Genomic DNA, 24,737 nt, shown 5'->3' on the forward strand with positions numbered 1-24,737 from the left:
CAGCCCCGCAGGGCGCAGCTCCCGCGGGCCCGCCCTGCCCGCCTCAGGTCCTTGTGCTGCTGCCGCTGGCGGGGCACAGCGCTGAGCTGGGCTGGGCTGGGCTGGGCCCGATCCCGGTCCCGGTCCCGGTTCCGGGCCCGGCTCCCCCGCCCGCCCTCAACAAAGATGGCCCCGCCCTCCTCTTCCCCCCACGCGCGCCCCGCCGCCACGTGACGCCGGAAGGGGCGTGGCCGGAAGCAGCGCGTGAGAAGGGGCGGGGCCAGGGAGCCGCGCGCTCCGGGAGGGCGGGCTCTGCTCCTCCGCCCGGCCGCAAGGGGGCGCTGCGGCCCCGGCAGCGGGACCGGGACCGGGATCGGAGCCGGGATCGGGATCGGAGCCGGGGTGTTCCCGCAGCCCTCCGCCCGGCCCCGGGACCGGCAGGAGCCGCACGGTGAGGCCCGGAGCGCCCCAGCCGCCGGGAGGCCTCGCCCCGGGGTCCCCCCCGGCAGGCGCGGGGTCGGGCGGGGTCGGGCGGGGTTCGTGTCTCCCGGCAGCGCTGTGCGGCCTCGCCGGCGGCAGCAGCGATAACGGAGGGGCTGGAGACAGCCCCGGGACTGCTCCGTGTGCTCAGGGCCAGGCTGGCCCGTGCACCCTCCTGTGCCCGGCCCCTCAGCGGGGCAGCCCGGTGTGCGCCCGGGCCCTGCACGGCGCCAGCTCGGCCTGTCCTGAGGGGAAGCTCCGCGGCCCCTTGGTGCCCGTGTGGGCAGCGGCTGTGGCTCGCAGGAGCGGCCGGGAGCAGCAGCAGCTGTCCCGTCCCTGGGGCATGCTGGAGCTGCAGCCGAGCCTCGGGCAGGGCGGGCACAGCTCCTTTCTGCTCCACGAAGGGTTTGGTTCACCCCCCTGAGCGGCTGCAAGAGATAAAAACACTCCCGTTGGCATCCGGATACAAGGGAAGGAGCTGCGGCCTCTGGAACCGGGCAGGAGAGACGGCCGAGAGCTCCCAGGCCAGAAACAGCACCAGGCAGACAGGATTCCCAAAACCCCGCTGCCTTCCCTTGGCAGCCTGGGTAGAAGAGGTTTTAAAACACGCCTGGAGCTGGGTGTCACAGCAGGCTGGAGAGGCAGCAGGGGTGCCCAGCCTGCTGGGATTCAGGCTGGGGCAGGATTCCTCGGCCGCCGGGAGCTGCAGGTGCCGCTGTGGCGAGCGGCTGCTGCCACCGGCTGGTCCCGGGCCCGCTGCGCACACCGGCCGGTGCCGGCCCCGCTCACCCGGCTCTGCTCCGTCCCTGCTCCTTCCCTGCTCCTTCCCTGCTCCTTCCCTGTTCCATCCCTGCTCCATCCCTGCTCCGTCCCTTCTCCGTCCCTGCTCCCTCCCTGCTCCTTCCCTGCTCCGGCTCTGCTCCGGCTCTGCTCCATCCCTGCTCCATCCCTGCTCCATCCCTGCTCCATCCCTTCTCCATCCCTGCTCCATCCCTGCTCCATCCCTTCTCCATCCCTGCTCCATCCCTGCTCCATCCCTGCTCCATCCCTTCTCCATCCCTGCTCCATCCCTTCTCCATCCCTGCTCCGTCCCTGCTCACATCCCGCTCCCAAACTCTGATCCACAGCTGAGAGCCGAGGGAAGCGCGGAACCCAGAGAGAAAAACATCTTTAATTAAGACTTCGCATCTTTTTCTGCTGGAATATTTTTAACGCCCTTCTGCCTCTCCCTCTCCTTTCTGCGTTCATGCAGGATTTCTTTCCCACAGGATTTTTGGGGCAGAGCCATTCCCAACGCTGCGTTCTGGATCCAAACGGGGCTTGTGGGCTGCAGTTCTTTTGAAGGCTTTGCTCTGTCACAAGGTGTGCTGCGTCGTGACAGGAACAGGCTTTTTAAAGCTGTTTGCTTTGAGCTCTCTTGGCACATTCAGGCGAGGCTTTTTCTCTGCTTTTTGAAAAAACTATATTTAAAGTGCCGGGACAATTTTTGCCGCTGTGCTTTAATAGCATTTGCAGCTGTGAACGTGCTTTAAAAGAGTTTACAGCTGGGTTGAAGTGTCCCCTCGCTTAAAATAACGTCACAGCTTCGTGATGCAGGAGAATGTGCCTCCCACTAGTTGCTTTGTGAGGGCTGGGGAGCACAAGGGGAATAGGAGTAACCCCAAAACTTTTATTTTGTGGTTAAATAGGAAGCAAAACCCTGTGGTTGGGGATCGGAGTTGTCAATGAGCCAGTCTGGATCTTGGTTTTTGCCTTGCTGATGATTTGCTCTCTGCCCTCTCATGCAGTTTCAGCCTGGCAGGGTTTTTTCTTCACTGTGGTACAGGGAAATCTCGGTGGTTTTAGGTTGTGGAGTGATAGATTTGGGGATCTCTGTGTGTTACAAAGTGCTGGAGCAGAGAGAAGGGCAGGATGTGGTGCCACTGGGACCCAGCAAGAGCTGTGGGCTGTGTGTTTCTCGAACTGGAAAGCAGTTGGTGGCCAGGGAGCCGAGGGAAGAAATGTTTTATCTTAAAGTCCTGCCTGCCTCCCGTGGCTCGGGGCCAGGGGTTCAGAGCTGGGCCACCACGGCACCCAGGACATGCAGACACCGAGCTGGGGAGGCTCCACAAAGGGGTTTAAATCCCTCGGGCGAGGTTTGCAGGGAGGGGTGGACGGGTGGGCTCAGCACCTGCAGAGTGCCAGGAGCTTTGCCAAAACACTGCAAAACTGCAGGTGGTGAGGGGGGAGTGGTGCAGGGTTTCTGTCCTGCCGGTGCTGGGGGAAGCTGTGTGCCTGAGTTCCACCCTGCTCTGGCAGAGCTGGTGCCATGGAGCCAGCTGAGTAAATCCATTCTTGGCTTCCCAGGGGCAAACAGGGAGCAGGAGAGAGGAGGGAGCTCCTGGCAGCCCCACTCAGCAACTGCTTACACAGGGGTTGCACTCAGAGTCCACATGAATTCTGTCTCCTTTCCAAGAAAGAGGGGCTCGAATCCCTTTTGCTGCATTGGCACTGGATGTGTGTGAGGATGCTTGGCGCAGCCCTGGCTCTGGAGCTGCTGGAGTTGCTGCTGAGCAGCCTGTCTGCTCCAGGGATTTACTCCGGCCCGGTGAGGAGTGGGGTCAGAGAACACACCGTAACCTCTCTCCCCCAGGGTCTTGGCCAAGGTTAAGAAGTCAGGGATTTTTTTTTTTTTTTATAGGAACAATATCAAAGAAGTCTCATGTCATCTCCCAGATCCTTCCATCTCTTCCCTAAGCGACTTTCTTGTTCACAGAGACTTGCACCCTTTCAAGTGCCTGACAGTAAATAAAGGAGCAAAATTCACAAATGAGGCTGAAGCCAGAAATCCCTTTCTTTGTCCTCTGTGTTTACCAGCCCAGGTTTCCCAAACTGGAAGGAGAATTCCCCTGGCACCGGAGACTCCTGCAGCAGTTGCTGAGTGTGGGATGGAGCTGTGGAGCAGGGCAGACCCCCAGCTCCGAGAGGTCGTGTGGTTCGCCCTGCGCTGCCGGGCCCTGGCACTGCTGCTGCAGGCAAGTCTGTCCTCCAGCCAGGGAGGCTCTGCTGGGGTTTGCTGCTCCCGGGCTCCTCCCTGAGATCCGTCAGCTGCTTCTGCACAATGGGGAAATCATCTCTGGAGAGCCAGCAGACTGTCTGCAGCCATGGCTTTTACTTGCAGGTTGCTGTTCAGTAAAACTGCATCAATTTCCTTGTGACTTGGTGTGTTTGCACACTGCTGCTGCTGGTTTGGCTCCAAGTGTGTTTATGCACAGAAAAGGAACAATAATCTCCTCCTGTACGCTCCTCCCAAGTCTTATTTCCAGAGCCATCCTGCTCTGAGCATGGGGGAGCTTGGTTGTGACAGCCAGCAGAGCCCAGTCGTGGGTGAGGAGCTTTCCCTGCCCAGTTCTGCAGGGATTCATGCTGGCTGTGCCATTCCTCTGTTCGGATGTAAAACCCCAAAAGGTTGTGCTTGCACCTTTTCACAGCCTCGTGGGCTTCTTTACACACAGCCCCGAGAGGGTCTGGCCTCGGTGCCAGCCTGGCCCCTCGTCTGAGCCCCAGCAGCTCTCGGGAGCCGAGTGTCTCTGCCAGCCTGCAGCGCTGTGTTGTCTTCCAGGCCGTGTTTAACCTGCTGATCCCGGATCACGCCGCCGACGCCTTCTCCCCGCCGAGGCCGGTCCCGCAGGGCCCGTGGGACGCGCTGGTGGAGCGGCTGCTGGGCGGGCTGGGCCGCTGGGACGCCGAGCACTTCGTGTTCATCGCCGAGCGCGGCTACCTGCTGGAGCACAACTGCGCCTTCCTGCCGCTGTTCCCGCTGTGCCTGCGGGCGCTGGCCGGGCTGCTGCCCTGGCCCTCGCAGCTGCAGCCCCGCAGCCGCCTGCTGCTGTCGGCCGCGCTGCTCAACGCGCTGCTGGCCCCGCTGGCGGCCGCTGCCCTGCTGGGGCTGGGCCGGGCCGTGCTGCGCCAGCCCCGCCAGGCCTTCCTGGCCGCCCTGCTCTTCTCCGTCAGCCCCGCCGGCGTGTTCATGGCAGCCGCCTACTCGGAGAGCGCCTTCGCCTTCCTGGCCTTCAGCGCCATGCGGCAGCTGGAGCAGGGGCACAGCTGGCTCGGCACGCTGCTCTTCTCCTTGGCTTCTGGGGCCCGAGCCAACGGGCTGCTCAACGCCGGCTTCGTCCTCTACGCCCGCGGCAAGCGCTTCGTCCTCCGGCTGCAGCTGGGATCGGCGTCCCCAAGGAGGCTCCCCTGGCTGGGGAAGCAGCTCCTTAGCCTGGCATCTTCAGCAGCCCTGGAGTGTGCCGGCATTTTCCTGCCTTTTGCTTTGTTTCAGTACTATGCCTACGTGAGGTTCTGCGGCCCTGGCGCGGACCTGGGTCAGGCCATTCCCGAGCCGCTGCTGCAGCTGGCACGGGACAAGGGCTATCGTGTGGCAGGCGTGGCTGGGGAAAAACCCCCCTGGTGCTCCCAGCGCTTCCCTGTGGTCTATTCCTATATCCAAGATACTTACTGGAACGTGGGCTTTCTAAGGTACTTTGAGCTCAGGCAGATCCCGAATTTCCTGCTTGCTCTGCCCGTCACCCTTCTGGGCTCATGGGCTGCCTGGACCTACATCAGCACAAACCCCTGGCACTGCCTGACTCTTGGTCTAGAGAGGAGTAAGAGTGAAGAGAGGGGAAAGGCGAGAGATGGATTTTGTGGCCCTGATGTCTTCGTGTACGTGGTGCACAGCACGGCCCTGCTGGTGTTCGGGTTCTCCTGCATGCACGTGCAGGTAGGACACGGAGGGGATTCCTTGTGGGGCCGGGGCAGTGACAGTCACAGCAGTTGGGGTGATTTCTCTTCTCCCTCTTGTCTCCAGGTGCTGACCCGGTTCCTTGGCTCCTCCTCTCCCATCCTGTACTGGTTCGCAGCTTACCTGCTTCAGGAACACGAACCTTTACTCTGGAGCACAGGGACTGATAATCCAACCTCTGGGAAGCCTCTCCTGGGTAAACCTCCCAGTTCCCAGGGGAAAGGGACCTCGGACAACCCCGTTGTGAGGCTGCTGCTGAACTGGCGATCGATTACCCCCCTCAGCAAGAGCATCCTGGGCTTCTTCCTGGGCTACTGGCTGCTGGGGCTGATCCTGCACTGCAACTTCCTCCCCTGGACATAGCGGGCTGTGCTGGCACAGACCTGCAGTGAGCTCTGCTCAGAACTGAAACTCACCTGCTGGAAAAGCCTGAGGTGGCTGTGATGATGCTGCTGTTGCGGTTGCAAAGGTGTTACTCCTCCGTCATCCAGACGGGATGTTCTCTGTGGTGTGATGCTGCAGAATCCTGCCCTGCTCAGCTGGGATTGCTGACAGCCAAAATTCCCGTCACCTGCCTGGGATGGGGAATGCCCCTGGGTCCTGCAGCTGCTGGGGGAGATGATGGCAGGCGCTGGTTTGTGGCAGGATCCTGTGATGGATTTAGGGATTCCCTGGATGTGTGGTGGGCACAGCCGGAGGGCAGGGCAGCTCCAGCTGCCCGGAGCCGCTCAGGTCCGGTTCCTTTTCCATGGTGCCGGTTCCAGGCTCTGGGCCGGGCCGGGCGGGGGTGGCGGTGCTGGGGCCGGGAGTGCCGGGCGCTGTGTGGGCACGACCCCAATAAAGGTGAAAATTACCGGAGAGGCGGCTCAGCCCGCTCTGCCGGGCCGGGGTCGGGATCACGGCCGGGGTCGGGATCGGGAGCCGGGTCACCGCCGGGGTTGGTCGCGGGACGGGCCCGGTGCGGGGGCGGGGCCGGCGGGGGGCGCTGTGGGGCGGGGCCGGGCCGGTGATCGGGGCGGGACCGGGATCGGGGCGGAGATCGGGGATCGGGGCGGGACCGGCGGGGCAGGGCGGGGATCGGGGACCGGGGATCGGGGCGGGGATCGGGGCGGGGATCGGGGATCGGGGCGGGGATCGGGGATCGGGGCGGGGATCGGGGATCGGGGCGGGGATCGGGATCGGGGCGGGACCGGGATCGGGGCGGGACCGGCGGGGCGGGGCCGGGGCTCCGGGCGCCGCGGCGGGGCCATGAAGGACTGCGAGTACCGGCAGATCCCGCCCGGGGCGGCGGCCACGCCAGGCCCGGGCCCGGGCGGGTCGCTGCCCCCGGCGGGCGGCGTTGCCCCGCGGGCCGGAGCGGCGAGGCGGCCCCGCAGGAAGTGGGAGGTGTCCCCGGGCCGCAACCGCTTCTTCTGCGGCGGCCGCCTCATGCTGGCGCGGCACAGCGGCGTCTTCGCCCTCACGCTCGGCCTCATCCTCGCCACCAGCGGCCTCTTCTTCGCCTTCGAGTGAGTCTGGGGCCGGCGGGCTCGGGGCCTCGGCTCCTGCCCCTCGGGGCTACGAGCAGCGCCTGTCCCCTCCCTGAGGCCTGCCCTCGGGGCGGCCCGGCTGAGCTGGGTCCCTGCTGGGCCCGCGCTGGGAGGGAGCGGGCTGGGGGCCGCCTTCCCCCCGCAGGGTCCCCGCTGGCCCTTCTCCCCTCTGCCCCCCAGCCCTGTCCCCCGGCACAGCCCCCAGGCCCCCCGTCACCGCCCCATCACCTGTCCCCGGCTGTGTTTATGGGGGGCAGGGGTTGTTCTGCATCTTGTTTGCTCGGTCTGGCCCCAGGAAGGGGTTTAACATCCTCCTAGGATGCCCCCCTGACCTCTAAATACAGCTCCCAAGTCTCCCCTCTTGCTCCCAAGAAGAGAACTGGCCTAAAATTGCACTCAGGAAATCCCCAAAGCTCGTGGGCTTTGTCTACCACTGGGATCTGGGAAAAGAGGTTTTTCTAAATGGTGAAACCCTTCAGGGTCTCACCTCGAGGGTCTGCACTGGAGCTCGGCCCCATTGTGCAGCAGAGCCTGGGGACCAGGGAACAGCATCTCCCCAGTCCCGTTTCCTTTGGAAAGCTGGTCCAGGGAATCTCCCTGCTCCTGCAGCCTGAGCAGGGGCAGAGCCAGGAGCGTCCCCAAGTGTCCTGTGCTGCCCTGGGGAGCCGGGGAAGGGGCACCGTGGGTTCCTGACCCCTTGGAGGGTTCTGTCCTGCCTCCGTTTCTGTCCCGGGAGGGATGGGAGCCGCTTCTCCCTGGAGCAGGGGCCCCGCCTGCCTTTGGAGCACGGCGTTATCCCTGCAAGTCTCAGGAAAGCTGCCCGAGCCTGCTGGTGGGGAGATGAAAGTGCTTGATCGGATTAGAGGTTCTGAGAAGTCAGATGAGCTGAAAGGGACAGGCAGCTGCGGGAAGCAGGCTCAGCATCCCGATGGAAAAATCCCTTTCTCAGCATCCCCCGTGCCCTAACAGCTCTCTCTGCCAGGTCGGGGGCTGACGGGCAGCTCGGCACAGTAACAGCTTTGTGTGGCCAGGCAGAGGACACAGAACATCTGCTCTGCCTCCCTTCTTGCCGAGTCACTCTCTTGCCTGAGGATGCCCTGGGGCTCTCCAAATCGTTATTTTAGCAGGATGCCTCTGCTGCAAAGGCTCCGGTTTGCTGGGTGTACAGCAAATACATCTTGCCTGTGTCTGCACTTCGTGGTTTCTAGGGGAAAACCTGGCACAGGGTGCCCAGAGCAGCTGTGGCTGCCCCGGATCCCTGGAAGTGTGCAGGGTCCGACTGGAAGGGCTTGGAGCAGCCTGGGAGAGAGGAAAGTGTCCCTGCCATGGCAGGGGTGGGATGGGATGATCTTTAAGGTCCAAACCAAACCATTTGGAGATTCTATGATTTCTGTGATTCTTGTTCTAGTGGGGCAGATCGGGCTCTGGAGGTTCTCCCAGGAAAGGGGTGACAACAAGCTCACGTCTCTCACAGACCTTTCTGTGGGTGACTGAGGGGCTCAGGCTTGGACTGAAGGCGTTTTGTTGCTTGCTGGGTGCTTTGTTCTGGACAGCTGAGCTGGGGAGGTGAAACAAAAGTTGCTTAATCCTCTCAGAGTGCTGCAGAGCCTGAGCACTGCCTGCAGCCATCAGGACTGGGGTAGCCCATCCTGTGCTGGCTCTGGCTGCTGCTCAGCCCTCTGCAGGAGGGGACAGTGGCCCTGTGTGTGCAGGGCTGTGTCCTCTGCTGTCCTCAGCTGCCACCTGTGGGTGATGGAGCTGGCCTGGTGTGGGGTGTGATCACACCAGTCCCCATCTCTGGGAAAGCTGCCCCAGGTCGGCTGCTGAGCCCACAGCCCCGTGACAGTTCATGGTGTGATGTCCCAGCTGACAGCAGCTCTGTGCAATGATTGATAACCATTCCTTTTTATTTATCTTTTAACAGCTGCCCCTTCCTTGCCAGTCACCTGACCCTGGCCATCCCCATCATCGCCGCCATCCTCTTCTTCTTTGTCATCAGCTGCCTGCTCCAGACAAGCTTCAGAGACCCGGGAATCCTGCCCAGAGCCACCCCCAGTGAGGCTGCAGATCTGGAGAAGCGAATTGGTGAGAGCTCTGATCCCTCTCCTGTGCTTGGCTCCATGCTTGGCTCTGTTTCTTTGCACCTTTCAGGCTCAGTGAGGCCCCTTTTTTTGGGTCTTGGCTCTGTAAGGTTTGTCCAGGAGGAGAAAAATCCAGAGTATCAGATTGTCAGGCTTGACAGTGTTTGCCAGTCATGATAAGAGGTGCAACAAGCTCCTCTGGCACAGCTGGCAGTGCCTCAGAGAGGATCTGCAGAGCAGCTCAGGTGCTCTTTGTTCCTGTTCAGTCCCAGAGCTGAAGGATAATTAATGCTTTTTGGTACTGCCATTGAGCCTGCTGTGCTGCAAGGTGTTCTTTAGAGTAGCCTAATGTTTGTCCTCTTCTAAAAACTGCTCTGTCACGCTGCTTTGGGGACAGCCAAGGAGGTGTTTGCATCCAGGAGCTGTGGACCTTGGTGATGTGACAGGTTGGAACAAATGCCTCAGCAAAGCTGATGTGAGACAGCTTGACTCTGTCCCGCTGAAGACAGATGCAAGGCAGTAATTCTACATCTGACTTTAAAAATGGTTTTTAAATATCCCCAGAGTGGTGATCCATGTTTCTATTTATAAGGGCCTAAAGCAGTAATCTGGCTGCAGATGCTGCCTGATGTGCCAGCTGTTACTGCTAATATAATTCACTTATTATCCTCTTAACATGCTCACTGTTGCATCACTGTTTTCAAAGAATTCCTCACAGTTGGAAAGGTACTTTTTTGGAAGTGACTAAAAGGAATAAATCCCCAAACTGCAAACATGATACCAGGGGTTTCCAGCTATTGCTGTGTACGGGAACAGTCTCCAGCCCCCAGGGAATATTGGAGTGCCAGCACACAGAGATGTAACTTGCAGTGCCCCTAAAAATCCTCAATTTAAACGGGGAGGAGGAGGAATCCTCTCATGCTATGAACACAAACATACCAAATTCCAGGGAATCTGCTGGACCTGGTGCTGTCCTTCCCTACAGTGAGGGAGGGGAGTCCCTGCAGGCTGGGAGTGCTGCAGCTGTGGGGTGACAAGCTGTGTGCTGGCAGTGGCAGGGATGCTCCTGCTGCTGTGGCAGAGCCGCAGGTGCCTTCAGAGCCAGGCTGCCTGTTGTGCCCCGCTGGACACACAGAGATGAGCTGCTGTTGCTGGGCTGCTGCTTTGCACTCGCTGTTTGTCAGTTCCCACAGCACCGGGCACTTTCTGCTTCCTCTTGGCATCCCAGCAGCCTCTGAACAAAGGCCATAAATAAAGCGAGGAGCTGACTGGAGCTCTTGGCTTCCCACCCTGCAACAAATCCTGTCTTGCGTTCTGTTAAAGCCAGGAAAGCTTGTGCCAACCCCAGCCCCTGCTAGGAGGCAGCTGGGGGTGGCACAGGGGTGGCACAGGGGTGTGAGTGTCCCTCCTTGTCCCTGCAGACAGCATGGGCAGCTCCACGTACCGTCCCCCGGCCCGCACCATGGAGGTGGTGATCAACAAGTACGTGGTGAAGCTCAAGTACTGCTACACCTGCAAGATGTTCCGGCCACCACGCACCTCCCACTGCAGCGTCTGCGACAACTGCGTGGGTGAGCGGGGCTGGGGGGGCAATCCCAGCATATCCTGAGCTGGGAGGGACCCACAGGGATCCCTGATCCAGCTCCTGCTGGCCCTGCACAGACTCCCCAGCAATCCCCCTGGGCATCCCTGGCACTGCCCAAACGCTCCTGGCGCTCTGGCAGCCTCGGGGCCGTGCCCGTTCCCTGGGGAGCCTGGGCAGTGCCAGCACCTCTGGGGGAAGAACCTTTCCCTAAATCCAGCCTGAGCCTGGCCTGACACAGCTCCAGCCATTCCCTCTGGTCCTGTCACTGATCCTGTCACTTGTGTCCCTGGACAGATTGCTTTTTGCTTCTCCTGAAGGATTATAAAACAAGATACTACATGGTCTGTCTCCTTTGCATTTAAACTGAAAGCAGCCCTAGTGCACTGGCTCTGGGCAAGGGCAGCACACCCCAGACTCCATGGCTCTGTGTTCTCTGGTTCTGGGAGGAGGGCTCTGTAAAATGCAGTGCAGGCCTCCACAAACACAGGGTTTGCAGCAGGCTGCTCGTGGTGTGTGGCCTGGCTGTCCCCAGGCTGGTACAGACACCGTGGGCATCGGTGCCTGTGCAGTGCTGCAGGGAGGTTCTGCCCTCGGGCTGCAGGCCAGGCTCGGTTTGCAGCTCCTCGTTTTGTGGGGCTGAGCAGAGTCTGCTCCGAGTTGGGTGTTAGGTGGCACGAGCCCTCCTCACCACGAGCCTTTGTTCCAGAGAGATTCGACCACCACTGCCCCTGGGTGGGCAACTGCGTGGGCAAGCGCAACTACCGCTACTTCTACGCCTTCATCCTGTCCCTGTCCTTCCTCACCGCCTTCATCTTCGCCTGCGTTGTCACCCACCTCACCCTGCGTAAGTGCCGGCCCGGGGGGGCCGCGCTGCCCGGCACAGCTCCCGTGGGACACAGCAGGGCACGGTCTGATGGGAGACACCAGGGGAGGGGCTGGGGCTCCGGGGAACGGGGCAGCCACGGATCCGCCTGTGCCTGGCTGCAGAGGCCCTTTGGGAGCTGGGGATGGGATTTGCTTCCCCGGGCAGGTGAGCTGGTGGTGCATCCACCCTGACCCTGCGACTTTCCCGTCAGCCCGGAGCCGTGTCCCGGCGCTGCTGCGCGTTCCAGACTGCGGCTGTTCCTCCACGGGGGTGGAGTTCTGGCTGGAGGGGCAGGGCTGCCTGCTGGGATGCCATTCCTTCTCCTGTTTTGCTTTGCAGGCTCTCAGAGGGATGGGTTCCTGGCCACTCTGAAGACAACCCCTGCGAGATATCCTTCTGCTGGCAGCAGCTGCACTAATCGCTAACAGAGAGGGGCCAGGAGCTCTTTGCAGGTCGCCCTGGTGTCCTTTCCCCAATTTAATTTAGTCCCCTGGCTACCTGGGACCAAGGGTGGGACAAAGTTGTTTCCCAGTTTGTAAGTTTAGGTGGAAAGGGAAGAGCTGGAGCAGGCTGTGCCTTGGTGGATCCCTGCAAACCAGCTTGCCCAAACCTTCCCAAACAATCCTCTGCTTCTCCCTGTGGGATGATTTTGTTCCTTGAGACTTCCTTGACTTTTGTTTCACTGTGCTGGAGCTGGTGATTTGTTTTTTCTCAGTCTGGTCTATTTTGGGCCTCTCAGGTTTTCACACTTACTTAGTCGCCTCCAACCTGACGACCAACGAAGATGTAAGTACCTGGATGTTTGTCCTGCTGCCAGGCTGCCCGTGAGCCATCCTGAGGAGGTGTTCAGGGAATTCTTGGCTGCCTCAGTGCAGTGTTTCACTGCCTGTGATAGCCCAGTGCAGAGCAAACAGCCTGTGCCCACGGCTGCACTTTCAGGTGGCTGAGTTAGAACCGTCACGGGTGTGTTTTTTCCAGGCTGTTTGTGGCAAGGCTGGCCCAGAGGAGTATTTGGGTGTGAGCTTGGTGATCTGAATTCAGCATCCTGTGTAACCACGGGTTTCCTCTGAGACCCTGGGCCAGTCCCTTTGTGTCTGCCAGTTCCTCATCTCTAATTAGCAAATGATGTACAGACATCTGATGAGAGTTACCTTCAAATCTGGGGTGTGCACAGACTCCAAGGACCAAAGGAGTGCCCTGAGTGGGGCAGATTGTATGGAAAAGCAGGATCTGTCTGATCCTCAGAATCAAAATTTGCCCTTCTGGCCAGAAGTACCTGTAATCCTTGCTGGGAACTTCCAGCACTGCAGGAGGCGTGTTTGCATCCCTTTGGTTTTTGCTTTTTCCCCTTTCCCCTCCACCTTTCACTCAGAGGTGTGACAGAAGTGCTCAGGGCTGTGTGAGTGAAGCTCTGTACCCCAGCTCTGGGAGCACCAGTGGCCCGTGGCTCCAGCCCTGTGCTGCAGCCAGGGAGAGGAAGTAAAACCAGAGGAGGAAATGTGCTGGTGATGGTCCAGTGCAGCCTGATCCAGATGTGGCAGCTGCTGGGGTGGGGCAGAGGAGGCTCTGCTGGGAATCCCCTCGCTGTTTGTTCAGCCTGAGGCACCACGGGCTGAGCCCTGCTCTGGTGGGCGCCAGCCTTGGACACCACGAGGGGAGGAGGATGGGCTGGTGTGGCAGGTGGTGACAGTGGTGACAGTGACAGCAGCAGGGGCACAGCTCAGGAGCTCTGCAGCTGCAGGGCTGCACCTCAGCAGAGGCAGCACGTGGCTGCTGTGCCTGCAGATGTCCTCCCTCTGCTCCAGGACAAACCTTCCTCCTCTACAAGGATCCGTTGTCGTGTCACTGCTCTCACGTCCTTCCCCTCCTTACCTGTGTCCATCCCTTTCAGATCAAAGGGTCCTGGTCAAGCAAGAGGGGCTCGGAGTTTGCCAATCCCTACAGCCATAAAAGCATCCTCACAAACTGCTGTGCAGTGCTGTGTGGACCATTCCATCCCAGGTGAGAGCCTGTCACCTCCAGGCACTGGGAATTGCATCCTGCTGAGGGAGAGGAGCCTTGGCAAGGACAGATCTGTCAGCACAAACACATCTGCTCTGATGGGGAGGAGGAAAGCTTCCCACTCTGCAGAGAAAGGCTGAAGATGGATGAGTAGGACATGAACTGTGTTGGAACTGGATGAATTTGGGTCTGGAACTTGGAGATAAGACAAATCCTGCAGTTGGATAGGGGGAAGAGCAGCACCAATGGTCTTGGCAGCAGATGGTCAATCCAGCACAGGCACTTCTTGTCCCCTTGGCAAGGGCTGCAGGGTGATCTTTAAGGTCCCTTTCACCCCAAACCATTCCATGATCCTGAGATCCTTGGCATGTTTGTGCTCTGGAGCCTTTGGCAAACAGCCAAGGAGATCCCCACCAGCTCAGGGCCCCTGGGCTCCAGCACCCCTGAGACCACCAGGAGTGCTCAGGATCCCCACCAAACCCTGGCTCTGGGTGCTCCTGGGCCCAGGAATAGCTGCAGCTTCGTCACAAGATGGTGCAGTTGGGCAGAGTCAGGCCCTGCTCTGCTCTCTGCAGCTGAGGAGCTGCATGGAGCTCCCAGCCTGTCCTGGGCATGTGGGGATCCCTGGAGGATCCGGTCTGGAGTCGTGAAGTGCTCAGTGGTGCTAACTCAGTGCAACAGCAGCAGAGTAAAGTGTGGTTTATATTTTATAATATAAAATTATTATTTATAATAATTTATAATAAGCCCTGCTCTCTGGAGTGTCCCCAGGTGGGTTCAGAGGTGCCAAAATGCAGTGCTGCCATTCAGAGCTGGTCAATCTGTGCATTCAGGGAGCCAGGCAGGGAGGCTGTGGGGAGGAGAACAGCGTTTTACTCCAGTTCGTTTCTGTTTCACCTTGGTTTCATGTTGCCCTTTGGGTTTGTCGTGGCCCAGAGCTCCCTGTGGCTCGTGGGATGGGGTGTGTGGCTCGTGGGATGGGCTCGTGGGATGGGGTGTGTGGCTCGTGGGATGGGGTGTGTGGCTCGTGGGATGGGGTGTGTGACTCATGGGATGGGGTGTGTGACTCATGGGATGGGGTGTGTGGCTCGTGGGATGGGGTGTGTGGCTCGTGGGATGGACAGGAGCCCTGTGGTCCAGCATCCTGCCTGTGCTGTGCTCAGCAGCTCTCGGGAGAGGAGCCTTCCCTGTGGCCTGTGAGCTCCCAGCTTCAGTCTTTGTTCCCTGAGCTCCCCTTCCCTTCCTGTTTTGCAGTTTGATAGACAGAAGAGGATTCATCCAGCCAGATACCGGGACCCCATCCAGTCCCAAGAGTGAAATCCCTTCCTTTGGAGCCAAAACTGACACCAGCATGGTAGGAGGCATTCCCTAGCAGTGCTGTGATGTTCCCAGTGCCTGCTGTGCCTGCACCTTGCTCCAGCCAGTACCTTCCCCTGTCACAGCCCCGGCCTCAGCCGGGTCAGCCCTGGGACCCAGAGCTGCCAAAGACTCGAGCCATGTGTTGCCTTCTTTTTTTACATTTATTTATTACTTTTCTATTATTATTATTTGTTTCACTGTGATGTGGCCTGCCAGGGGTTTTGCCTGACAGAGCCCAACAGCTTGTGGGACCCTTGGAGTCGTGCTGGGAACAGGGGGTCCCTGAGGAGCCCTCAGACCCCTGAGCTGCAGGGCACTGCTGTGATTCCTGCTGGGAATGAGATGGGCCAGGGAGGGCACTGACAAAGGATTCCCAGTGGGGCTGGAGGAGCTGTTATCTCCCTGCTGTCCCTGTTACCTCCAGGATCACACCCTGTTCCCCTGGCCCCACCTGGAAGGGCAGTTCTGTCTCAGGCTGGAGCAGCTTCCCCTCCCCAGCAGCTGCCGTGCCTTGGTGAGTTGGGCTGTTCACCTGGGAGGACTCTGGCTCCCAGCAGACCTGGAGGCAAGTGAGGATGTCCTGGGTGATCCCTGCTGGTCCTTTTTTCTGGCTGGGGCTGTGTTTTGGCCCTGCCAGTTGGCCAGACACGTTTTGCGGCCGGGACACGACTCCTGGACCCTCTAACAGGGAAGAAGAAACATTCTGCTCTGTGACTCTCATGACATGCAGACCACAAGGCTGCAGGGGTGAGGTTTTGGAACTGGAGCTTCCCAGGATTGTGTCTGTGGGAGACCAAAAGGCAACAGAAAAGTGTGTGAATTCCTGAGGGTCACACCCTTCCCAGCTGGAGTTTGCAGAGGAAGCAGTGAGGGGTGCTGCTCCCTGCTGCTCATGGTGTGCTCCTGGTTTGGGCTGCTGAGCAGCAGAGTGTCCCCAGGGCTGTCCCCAGGGCTGTCCCCAGGGCTGTCCCCAGTGCCCTGGGAGCTGTTCCAGCTGCCCATCCATGAGCACCACTCTGCACCCAGGCAGCCAGCTCTGTGTCCCTGGGCTGAAGGGAGAGTCACAAACCTTGTAGCAATACTTGAATCGTGTTATTAGAAGCTGCTGGATATTTTTGCACAATTTGTAGGACTTTTTTCTCGGTAGAACGTTTCTGTCCTGCGTGGGGAGCGCTGTGCACGTTGGCACCAGGGCAGAGGCTCACAGTGCCGAGCTGCCTGTCAGGTTTCCTTGGATCAGACAGACCAGTTTCAACCTCGGGCAGGGGCAGCACATTCTGGGGGGCATCCCAGCCCCCCTGAGTTCACCAGCATCGTGCTTTGTACTCTGCAAGTGCCTGTGCCAGGGGGATGGCAGAGGAGCAGTGAGGAGGGGGCTTACCAGGGGCCAGACTCCTTCCTGTTTTTATTTAAACCAGTTTCCTTTGTTACTCAATAAAATTCTATTTTTAAAGAGTTAACTGCTTGGATGATTATTTTCCTCCTTGAAGATAGAAGAGGGCAGGTGTGTCCTGGTGTTTGGCATCTCTCAGGTGCCACTTGGACCTGGTCAGGCTCAGGCCTCACCTGGAAACTCCTGCTTCGAGGGAGGAGCAGCGTGACTCCTGCTGGAGTGGAGGGAATTTGCTGTCCCACATTTCCAGGCTGGGCAGGGGCTCATCCCCTCCCCACTGTTGTCACCTCAGTGTCCCTTCCCCAGCTGGGACCTGTGCCAGCCGCTCTGGCCCCGTGGCAGGTGTGAGGTGCATAACCTCTGGTGTCTTCCCCAGGAGGATGCCTGCCAGGACTTTGCCATTTCCTGCACAGCCTGACGGGACTTGCCCCTCCTCGGACGTTTGCCCTGATTTCTGAGGGCTGCCTGGTAAGAAAGTGCTTCCTTCTCCCTCTCACCCACTCAAAGCCACCCATCTGTGTCTCCTGCATGACAGCTCTGGCCTCAGAGCCATCACCCTGTGCTGGCACCCACGAGCCCCATCCATCCCCGCAGGACCCACGGGGGCAGCGCTGCGGGGCTGGGAGCGTGAGGGGTCACCTGAAGGCTGTGCCAGAAGAGGATGGCTTTGGCTGCCCTGGCTTTGGGCTGGGGACACGTGTGGGACATTGTGGGCACGGCAGAGGGGTCTGCAGCCTGGGGCTTGTGTGAGGAGAGCCCAGCCAAGGAGAGATGGGGTGTTTGGGGGGAGCAGCGGCCCCTGGGGCAGGTCTGTTCTCCCATCCCTGACCCGTTCTGTGGCTTAGGGGATCCCTCTGCCCGTTTTCCTCTCTTCAGCACCCGGTTCCTCCTCCTGTGACCAAGGTAAGTTCCTTCAGGGCATGTTGTAATCACCTGTGTCACCTTTGGGCTGCGAATTGTCCCTCTGCCCCCGTCCCTGCAGCACCCCAAGAGCTCCCTGGGCCTCGGAGCCCCTTGGTGCCCCGAGCCAGCCCGGTCCCACTGAGCCAGCGATCCCGGCTGCTCTGCCCCGCTCCGCTGCTCCTCGGCTCCTGTTTCTGGCTCTAACTCTCTCTTTCTCTTCCTCCCCTCTCCTCTCCCTCAGCGCGGGCTCCAGCAGCCCGTGCCTCCCGTGCATCCCACGGGAGCCGAGCCCACAGCCATGACCACCTCGAGTGCCTCCCTCCCCGGGGAGGAAAAGCCTCTGCAGCCCCGCTCCGGGAGCCGAAGCCATAGAGCCACGCCAAGGAGGAGCAACACCTGCAATAACCGCGGCTCCCGCTGCCTCCCACCGCCGGACGGAGCCCGAGGCCGCCGGGGGCTGCCCGTGGCCGGCAGCCGGACGCTCCGTGGCGGTGTCTCCCCACACGCTGCAATGCCGTGCTTGGCGTCCCAACGGGATTTTGGAAGGAGCAGGACCACGCCAGGGCATTTACAGCCAAACCAGGGGCACCAGCCCCCAGAGCCGTGTCCGTGTGCCACAGGACTTTCCCGATGGGAATTTGTACCCGGTCAGTTCATCCCTGCAGCCCCCCGGGCCGGCTCATCCCAGCATGGCTCTGGTTTTAGGGGAAGGGGTTCCAGCACCTTGAGCAGCCTCCCCTGGAGCTGAGTGGAGCAGCCAGGCCTGCCCCAGCCCTGTAGGATTCACCATCTGTTTATGCCTTTTACTTTTGTAACAAAATGAAAGTTTCTCCTATTTCCTGTACTCCGGTGTCTGGCTCTGCTCTGGTGGAGGGGAGCGGCTCCTGCCTGGGCAGGCCCGAGCAGGGAGCCGAGGGAAGTCACCGAGGGCTGGCACCGCTTTGCCATCATCAGCCGTGGAGATGGGAGCCCGGAGTTTCCCAAACTGGGCTGCGGCACAATCTGGGGCCGGTCTCAGCCGTCCGTGGTTCTGCGCCCTCCTGTGCAGGGGAAGGGCCGGGAAGGAGCAACGGGCAGTGCCCGCAGGACCCGGGGCAGTGTGAGCACCCTCGCAAAAATGCGTTGTCCGCTGATGTTCCGGCGTCCCCACAGCCAGGGGGAGCAGCAGGGCTGGGCAGGGTGGCCAGACGGGCTCTGAGCATCCTTCCAATGCCGCTGGGAATAGCCACGAGCATCCTCTGCCTCCTGCCAGCGCCCAGCCCACGCCTGCCCTCGGCTCCCGGGGCTGGAGACGCGCACTGGCCCGGGCAGCGTCCCCAGGGCTGGCTTAGCTGGGTGCGCCTCTCCACACAGAATGCTTTGGGATGCACCTTCTGCTGCTGCCCTTGCATGCGGGGCACCCACGGGTGCTCTGTGGGGTGATGGTGCAGCCCCACAGCCCCTGCGGGGGCTCTGCCCTCCCCCAGCGCTGATTTCCCACGGAGCCGGTGGAGCGGAGCATCCCCGCAGCCGAAATTGGGCAGCGGCTCGGCCCCTTCGGCTGCCACAGACACCGGAGCCACCCGCGCCCCACCCGTGTCCTGGCTGGGGAAGGGGATCCCGGGTTAAAGAGCCCAGTGCAGGGTGGGCAGGATCATCCCGGGCAGGTCCTTCACCAGCGCGGGGGACTCGGACCCCAAACCCAAACCACGGTTTTGCTGCCCGAAGGAGTGCGAGCTCGGCTTGACCCACCCAGGATTCCTGCCTGCGGTTTTCCAAGGGAAGGAGCTGGATTTTGGCAGCCTGGGTATATCGCGGTGACCCTTCCGCCCCAATCCCTCTGTGAGGGGCGGGTTTTGCTCCCGATGGAAGTTCTGGGAGGGTCTCTAAGGGTCTGCCTTGTGTGCGGGGCAGAGGAGAGAAGCCGGGCCGTGCTGTCCCGCTCGCCCGTTCCTTTGGGAAGAGCCTTTCCCGGCTCCGCGGGGCGGGACCAGCTCACCTGGGGAAGGAGCTCCGATTGCTGCCCGCGGCGCTGGGGGGGCCATGGAGGGGCTTGGGGAGGCTCCTGGGGCTGGAGACCCTCACGCTGCTGCCACGGGAGCCCCTCGATGGCACCCCGGACCCCCCAAACCCCAGCGCCTGTCAGGGGCTCGGCCGGGAACGTGAACGGCCCTGAACCCCTTCCCAGAGTGCAGAGATGGTGATGTGGAGGCTGGGGGTGCTTTCCTGGGCTTGAAGTGGTTGGGAAAAGCATCCTCGTGTCTTTCCTGCGTCCTCCATCCCAGCAGGGTCGGCCGGGGCGGAGCGGGAGCTGAGCGGGGCGCGGGGGGATCCCGGGGCGCTCCGGGCCGGGTGTCGGCAGGGAGGAACAAAGCGAGTCAGGCTCGCTGAAAGAATCACAACGCCCCTTTTGGCCTTGGCCCGGAGCCGCCCGCCGCACCCTGCCCTTCCCGCACGCTCCCGCACCGAGATAAGGCCGGGCCGGGGCCGGGGCTGCGCCCGGCGTGTGCCGACAGGCTCCGGGTGAAACTCAGCGCAGATCCTATCGCAGCCCCGAGCAGCCCAGAGTTACAAAAAGCGAGCGCTAAAACGCCTCGTTCACAGCTCGGGAGAGGCGAAACGCCGGCGGCGGGATGGGGACGGGGAAAGGCAGCCCTGGGATGGGGGTGGTGGGGATGGATGGATGGATGGATCCCCTCGCTCGTCCCACCGCGGGGTGTTTGGGGGTCCCACCGCGGGGTGTTTGGGGGTCCCACCGCGGGGTGTTTGTTCGGGGGGTCCCACCGGGCGAGGTCTGACCGTGCCCCGCGTTTTGGGACGGTCCCTGCCGCGGCGCCTGGGAGAGGTGCGGAGCCTGTGCCTCGGTTTCCCCACCTGTGGGAATAAATACCTGCCCGTCAAGCCCTCGCAATTACTGCCGAGTTAATCACCATATTAAAAACGACAGTGATATGGCTTTTTCAGGGGGGAGGAACCATTTTCACCAGCGGCCACACCCCGTGGCCCATTTCTCCGCTGGTGGGGGAAGAGTCGAGCGCTGCCGCGTGTCCCCGAGCCCCCCAAACCAGAGCGCAGCTCCTGTCACCCTTCCAAGGCCTCTCAGCAGCGGGATGGGCGTTCCCTGGGTGCCGGGGTGGGCGTTGGCTCTGGGGAGAGCCTGGGGGCACCCAGGGGTGCCGCACCCACGGGGAGGGCAGGGCGTTTCCCCCCCGCGCCCCCTCCCCAGCGCCCGCCGCCCGCGGCCGGTGATTCACCGCCAGTTTCCTTTTAAGGCCGCGCTCGGCGGGGAGGAAGCAGAGGAGGAGGAGGAGGAGGAGGAGGACACTCCTTGGACCTGGCTGGCTCCTCCTGCTCTCGCTCGAGGCTCCGACGCCCAGCCAAAAGCGAATCCCGGCGGCAGCGCTCGGCAGAGGCTCCGAAGGCTCCCGGCCCCGCTGCTCGCCCAAGCGTCCGCCCCGCGCCCGCGTCCCAGCCATGGCAAGAAACCACCAAGTGCAGAAGGCCAAGCTGGCCGAGCAGGCTGAGCGCTACGAGGACATGGCAGACTTCATGAAGGCGGTGGTGGAGCACGGGGACGAGCTCTCCAACGAGGAGCGCAACCTCCTCTCGGTCGCCTACAAGAACGTGGTGGGCTGCCAGCGCTCGGCCTGGAGGGTCATCTCCAGCATCGAGCACAAAACCGAAGAGGGCGACGACAAAGCTCAGGTGGTGAACGAGTACCGGGAGAAGGTGGAGCAGGAGCTGAACGCCGTCTGCAACAACGTCCTGGGCTTGCTGGACAAGTATCTCATCAAGAAGGACAGCGATACCGAGAGCAAGGTCTTCTACCTGAAGATGAAGGGTGACTACTTCCGATACCTGGCCGAGGTGGCCAGCGGGGACGACCGGCTGTCGACGATAGAGAAGGCCCAGGAGGCCTACCAAGAGGCCATGGACATCAGCAAAAAGGAGATGCAGCCCACGAACCCCATCCGCCTGGGGCTGGCCCTCAACTTCTCGGTGTTCCACTACGAGATCGCCAACGCCCCCGAGCAGGCCATCTCCCTGGCCAAGACCACCTTCGACGAGGCCATGGGCGACCTGCACACGCTCAGCGAAGACTCCTACAAGGACAGCACCCTCATCATGCAGCTGCTCAGGGACAACCTCACGCTATGGACAGCCGAGTGCGCCGGAGAAGACGGCGGCGAGGCTGGCGAAGAGCCCAAGAACTGAACGTCCCCTGCCGAGCCGGGGACCGGCCCCCACCTGCCCCTGCTCCAGACCCTGCGGCATCTCTTCATGGTTTTTTTGTTTTGTTTTGTTTTGTTTTGTTTTGTTTTGTTTGGGTTTTTTTTTTTTTTTTATTGGTTTTGTTGGGGAGGAGTCTCAGCTCCCCCCAGCCTGGATACCGGGAATTGGGGTGGTTTTGGCAGGGCCCTTCCCTCCTTCTGCCCCATCCACTGCTCTGGGGATGGGGAAAAGAGGGAGAGGGGGTGTTTCTGTCCTGGAGAGCTGCCAGACCCCAACTATTTAACATTTTTTTGTGGGGGGTGTCCAGTCTGGCTTGTGCCAGCTCCAAACCCCCTGTCCCTGGCGGGGACTGGAGCAGCCACAGGAGGAGGTGAGGGGCTGGGCCGAGGCGAGGGGGGGTCCGGGCAGCCCCCCCCGTTCCGGGAGGGGGTCGCGTGTTGCCAAAGCCTCTGAGCGTCTCCAATAAACCTTCTCCTGCACCTCTGCTCTCGTCTGCCTCGTCTCTCCCTGCACACATGTCCGGGCAGCTCCGGGCGCCCGCCTCGCCTCCCCTCCCATCCCGGGGTGGGGAGGGGCTCCCCCGGCGCTCTCGGTGCCCCCCTGACCTGCGGTCCGTGGAGGGGCTCAGGGCTCTGTGCATCCCCGGGTTTTGGCAGCCCCACGCTGGCCTGGCTGCTCCATCAGGTGCTCAGAGGTCCCCAAAGTCCCTGACCCCTCCGCCCTGGTACAAGCCCAGGGTTCCCCAAAATCTGCCGCTGGCACCCCTGGGTGGGTCCCCAGGTCCTCCCCCATGGTTCCTCTGAGTCCGGGGAGGAAAATCCACAAAAGCTGCCTCTGCAGCGACACGGGACAGCCCTGGGGTGTCGGTGGGGTGGGGACGTCCCTCTCAAGGTCCCGACGCGCTGGGACAGGTGAAAGCTCAGCACTTCTGGCCCTGGCACGGGGCCACGGCGAAGGGCGCAGCTCCCTCCCCCTTCCCCCCGCCAGCGCGTTTCAACATGAAAAATAATTACAATAAAATACAGTCACGGCACCCTGGGCTATGAGCTCACCTGAGCCAGCAGGGCCGGGCGGGAGCGGCCTTTGATGGGAGCTCCGGGGTGCCGGGAGGAATCGCGCCCTGGCTCAGGACGTGCTGCCCCGCTCCAGCGGGGACAGGGGGGACGCGCCAGTCCTGAGCCCTGGCGTGGCCAAATCCCGGCCCGGGGGGTGCCAGGAACCCCTGGGCATTGGGGAAACTGAGGCACAGGCGGGACGTGACCCCCTTGGTGCGTGCAGGAATTGTGGGGTACCCAGGGAGCGAGGGGCTGGCCTGGGAGGTCATGAGGTTTGCCAGGGCTCTGCTGTGGGAGGTTGGGCTGCACAAACCATCCACGCTCAGCACGGATGGGACACCTGGAGCAGATCTCAGCAGAGGGGACGAACCCCTGTGAGCCCCCTGGTGACCCCCAGCCCCATCACAGCATCCCCTGCTGCTGCCGTGGTGGCTCCGTGGGGGTCCCCAGGTGTCAGGGCCCACGGAGGGACCCCAAAGCTTGGCCTCCACCTGGCCCCAAGCACTCCCAGCCTGGGAACAGCCCCAGACCTGTAATTACCCAAAGCGGGGCAGCCGACGGGAAAAGCGAGCCAAGGGCTCGCGCTGGCCCCTGACCCGCCGGCCTGGGGCCACCCGGACTGGTTAAACTGGAGAGTGGCGGGCTCAGGGTGAAAGTGCTGCTGCCCAGGAAGGGGTAACTGGGGGTGTCTGTGCCTCCCCGGGGCTCTCCCTGGCTCCCAGGAGTTAACTGATTCCAGCAGCTCCGAAGCTGCGGCGTGGCTGGGCCGTGTAGGAGGACTCAGCTCCCCGCTCCAGCCGGTCCGGCAGCTCCTCCAGACTGGGAAGGAGGGAGGCCCTGGATCTCCAGGACACTCCTGTGAGAGGGTTGTGCTGCTGGGGAGTTCTCTGGAGTCCTTCTGCTTTCCACAGGATGGTGGGACCCAGCTGGAAAGACCAGGGAGACATCGGGACCTCCATCCCCGTCCTTGTCCCTGTCCCTGGCTGTGGAATGCTCTCGGCATCCCTGAAGGGGCACCCAGAAAAGCTCTCAAATAAATCAGTTTTATTGTCTTAAACACCATTAGAGCAGAGGGACTGGGTGCCCCAGGGCCGAGGAGTGTCCCCAACCTCACAGTCACCCCCCAGCAGGGTCCTGGCACAGCCCCCACACAGGGGCTGCGAGCCATGGGGAAAAGGCCACCAAAACAGGTCTGTGAGGGTGAGCAGGGATGTTCTGCTGCCTGTCAAAGGCTCTGCACATCCAGAGTGGGAGCTGCAGGAGCCAGAGCCTGGCCTGGCCTTGTCAGCAGCTCTCCCAGCCTCCCCCCAGGGCTCTGTGCCCGGGGCTGGGGCTGGCTCCAGTCTGGGCACCCAGACATGGGGCGTCCGTGGCCCTGGGGAGTCCTGCCAGGCTGGCCCCACTGCCTGCTCTGGGGGCTTTGGCGTTTCTGAAGAGGCTTTTTATCCCCATTAGAAAGCACCACTTGATGGGGAAACAGCTTTTGAGCAGGAGTTCTGTGATGGAGCAGGAAATTAGAGCTGGGAGCCGGGAGGGGAGCCAGGAAAGCGCAGTTCTGTGGCTGGGATTGATGCTCAAATCCCCCCAAATTCCCCCTCGCCAGCTTCAGTCTCACAGTCAGGGTGGGCTCAGCAGGTAGGACCAGCTCTGGCCCCCTCCCAGGGATGTGCCTGCCTTGGGGTGACTCATCCTGGCCCTTGGCCCCGCCGATTGCTCAAGGCAGCGACAGGAGCCAAGGTGTCACCTCCCTCAGCCTGGCCGTGTCCCCTCCCAGCCCAGGGATGTGTGAGGCAGGAGCAGGCTGGGTTTCACCCCTGCCTCTCACACCAGGGCTCCAGCTCCTTTCCCAGCTCCTTTCCCAGCTCCTTTCCCAGCTCCTTTCCCAGGCCACCCTGAGCAGAGCAGAATTGTCCCCCCTGGGCCGTGGGTCCCTCTCAGCCCCGGATTCATCTGTAAGAAGTTCCTTGGTGCAAAACCGCTGCAGTTTTGGGGCTGGAGCTCCCTGAGCCCTCACCTGGCCTGAGCTGAGCGCTTTCCATCCCAGGGCTGAGGCTGCAGATATCCAGGGCATTCAAATAAAAAAGCCAAAAAGCCACAAAAGCTTTGATGGCTCTTGCATAACTCAGCCTGACCTGGCTGTACCCTTTTAAGCCACCAAATCTCTCAAAGCCATGAAAAAGCCACTATAAAATTAATATTTTTATGATCCCGTCTCCCACCCCTTCACAGCAGCTACAGAGCTCCAAAATGACCAGGACAAGGCCAGGAGCCACAGGGTGAGGATGGGATTTCAGCTCAGTTTTGGTTAGATTGGCTTCCAGAGCTTCAGCACTGAAATGCAGCTGCTGGGTTCCAGCCAGGGAAATTCCTGGGCTCTCGGGAAGAGCTGAGGCACCGGCAGCACACCGGGGTTTGACTCTGAAATCTCAGTTTCATTGGGAAGGGGTCTGGGTGAAGCACAAGCACGTGTGTCTGCACCCTCCTCTCCTTGTCTCCAAATCCTGGCCACAGAGTTGGGAGA

General features: G+C 61.3%; 3 protein-coding genes across 14 annotated transcripts; all 3 read left to right on the forward strand.

The window, feature by feature from the left end:
- The first annotated feature begins 319 nt into the window (after positions 1-319).
- PIGV (phosphatidylinositol glycan anchor biosynthesis class V) lies at positions 320-6,084 on the forward strand. 5 transcript variants are annotated; one of them, XM_088067324.1, is made up of 5 exons: positions 342-430; positions 1,728-1,821; positions 3,316-3,473; positions 4,061-5,212; positions 5,300-6,084. In XM_088067324.1, the coding sequence occupies exons 3-5, from the start codon at positions 3,387-3,389 to the stop codon at positions 5,594-5,596; spliced, it is 1,536 nt and encodes a 511-aa protein (XP_087923450.1). In that variant the 5' UTR covers positions 342-430; positions 1,728-1,821; positions 3,316-3,386; the 3' UTR covers positions 5,597-6,084. The 5 variants fall into 5 exon arrangements, with proteins under 5 accessions (XP_005529737.2, XP_087923450.1, XP_087923452.1 ...); XM_005529680.3 differs by lacking the exon at positions 1,728-1,821 and having other exon boundaries at positions 320-430; XM_088067326.1 differs by lacking the exon at positions 1,728-1,821 and having other exon boundaries at positions 3,321-3,473.
- A 397-nt stretch (positions 6,085-6,481) lies between these two features.
- Positions 6,482-17,786, forward strand: ZDHHC18 (zDHHC palmitoyltransferase 18). 8 transcript variants are annotated; one of them, XM_014258514.2, is made up of 11 exons: positions 6,482-6,741; positions 8,687-8,847; positions 10,265-10,414; positions 11,135-11,272; positions 11,633-11,681; positions 11,977-12,079; positions 13,185-13,294; positions 14,549-14,648; positions 16,423-16,514; positions 16,641-16,949; positions 17,191-17,786. In XM_014258514.2, the coding sequence occupies exons 1-9, from the start codon at positions 6,482-6,484 to the stop codon at positions 16,462-16,464; spliced, it is 1,113 nt and encodes a 370-aa protein (XP_014113989.2). In that variant the 3' UTR covers positions 16,465-16,514; positions 16,641-16,949; positions 17,191-17,786. The 8 variants fall into 8 exon arrangements, with proteins under 8 accessions (XP_014113989.2, XP_087923462.1, XP_087923463.1 ...); XM_088067336.1 differs by having other exon boundaries at positions 17,203-17,786; XM_088067337.1 differs by having other exon boundaries at positions 17,206-17,786.
- Positions 17,787-20,247: 2,461 nt separating this feature from the next.
- On the forward strand, positions 20,248-21,602 carry SFN (stratifin). Its single transcript, XM_005529679.3, has one exon. The coding sequence runs from the start codon at positions 20,403-20,405 to the stop codon at positions 21,141-21,143; it is 741 nt and encodes a 246-aa protein (XP_005529736.1). The 5' UTR covers positions 20,248-20,402; the 3' UTR covers positions 21,144-21,602.
- Positions 21,603-24,737: the final 3,135 nt, after the last annotated feature.

This window comes from Pseudopodoces humilis, chromosome 27, assembly GCF_049639895.1.
Source record: "Pseudopodoces humilis isolate 2021_Gansu_Grassland_sample_001 chromosome 27, ASM4963989v1, whole genome shotgun sequence".
NCBI classification, from domain to species: domain Eukaryota; kingdom Metazoa; phylum Chordata; class Aves; order Passeriformes; family Paridae; genus Pseudopodoces; species Pseudopodoces humilis.

Coding starts and splice junctions, on each gene's coding strand:
- PIGV (XM_005529680.3), top strand. CDS start 3,387: ATGGAGCTGTGGAGCAGGGCAGACCCCCAGCTCCGAGAGGTCGTGTGG. Junction 3,474..4,060: donor CCCTGGCACTGCTGCTGCAG/GCAAGTCTGTCC, acceptor GTTGTCTTCCAG/GCCGTGTTTAACCTGCTGAT. Junction 5,213..5,299: donor TCTCCTGCATGCACGTGCAG/GTAGGACACGGA, acceptor TCTTGTCTCCAG/GTGCTGACCCGGTTCCTTGG.
- SFN (XM_005529679.3), top strand. CDS start 20,403: ATGGCAAGAAACCACCAAGTGCAGAAGGCCAAGCTGGCCGAGCAGGCT.
- ZDHHC18 (XM_088067334.1), top strand. CDS start 6,482: ATGAAGGACTGCGAGTACCGGCAGATCCCGCCCGGGGCGGCGGCCACG. Junction 6,742..8,686: donor GGCCTCTTCTTCGCCTTCGA/GTGAGTCTGGGG, acceptor ATCTTTTAACAG/CTGCCCCTTCCTTGCCAGTC. Junction 11,273..11,632: donor TGTCACCCACCTCACCCTGC/GTAAGTGCCGGC, acceptor TTTGCTTTGCAG/GCTCTCAGAGGGATGGGTTC.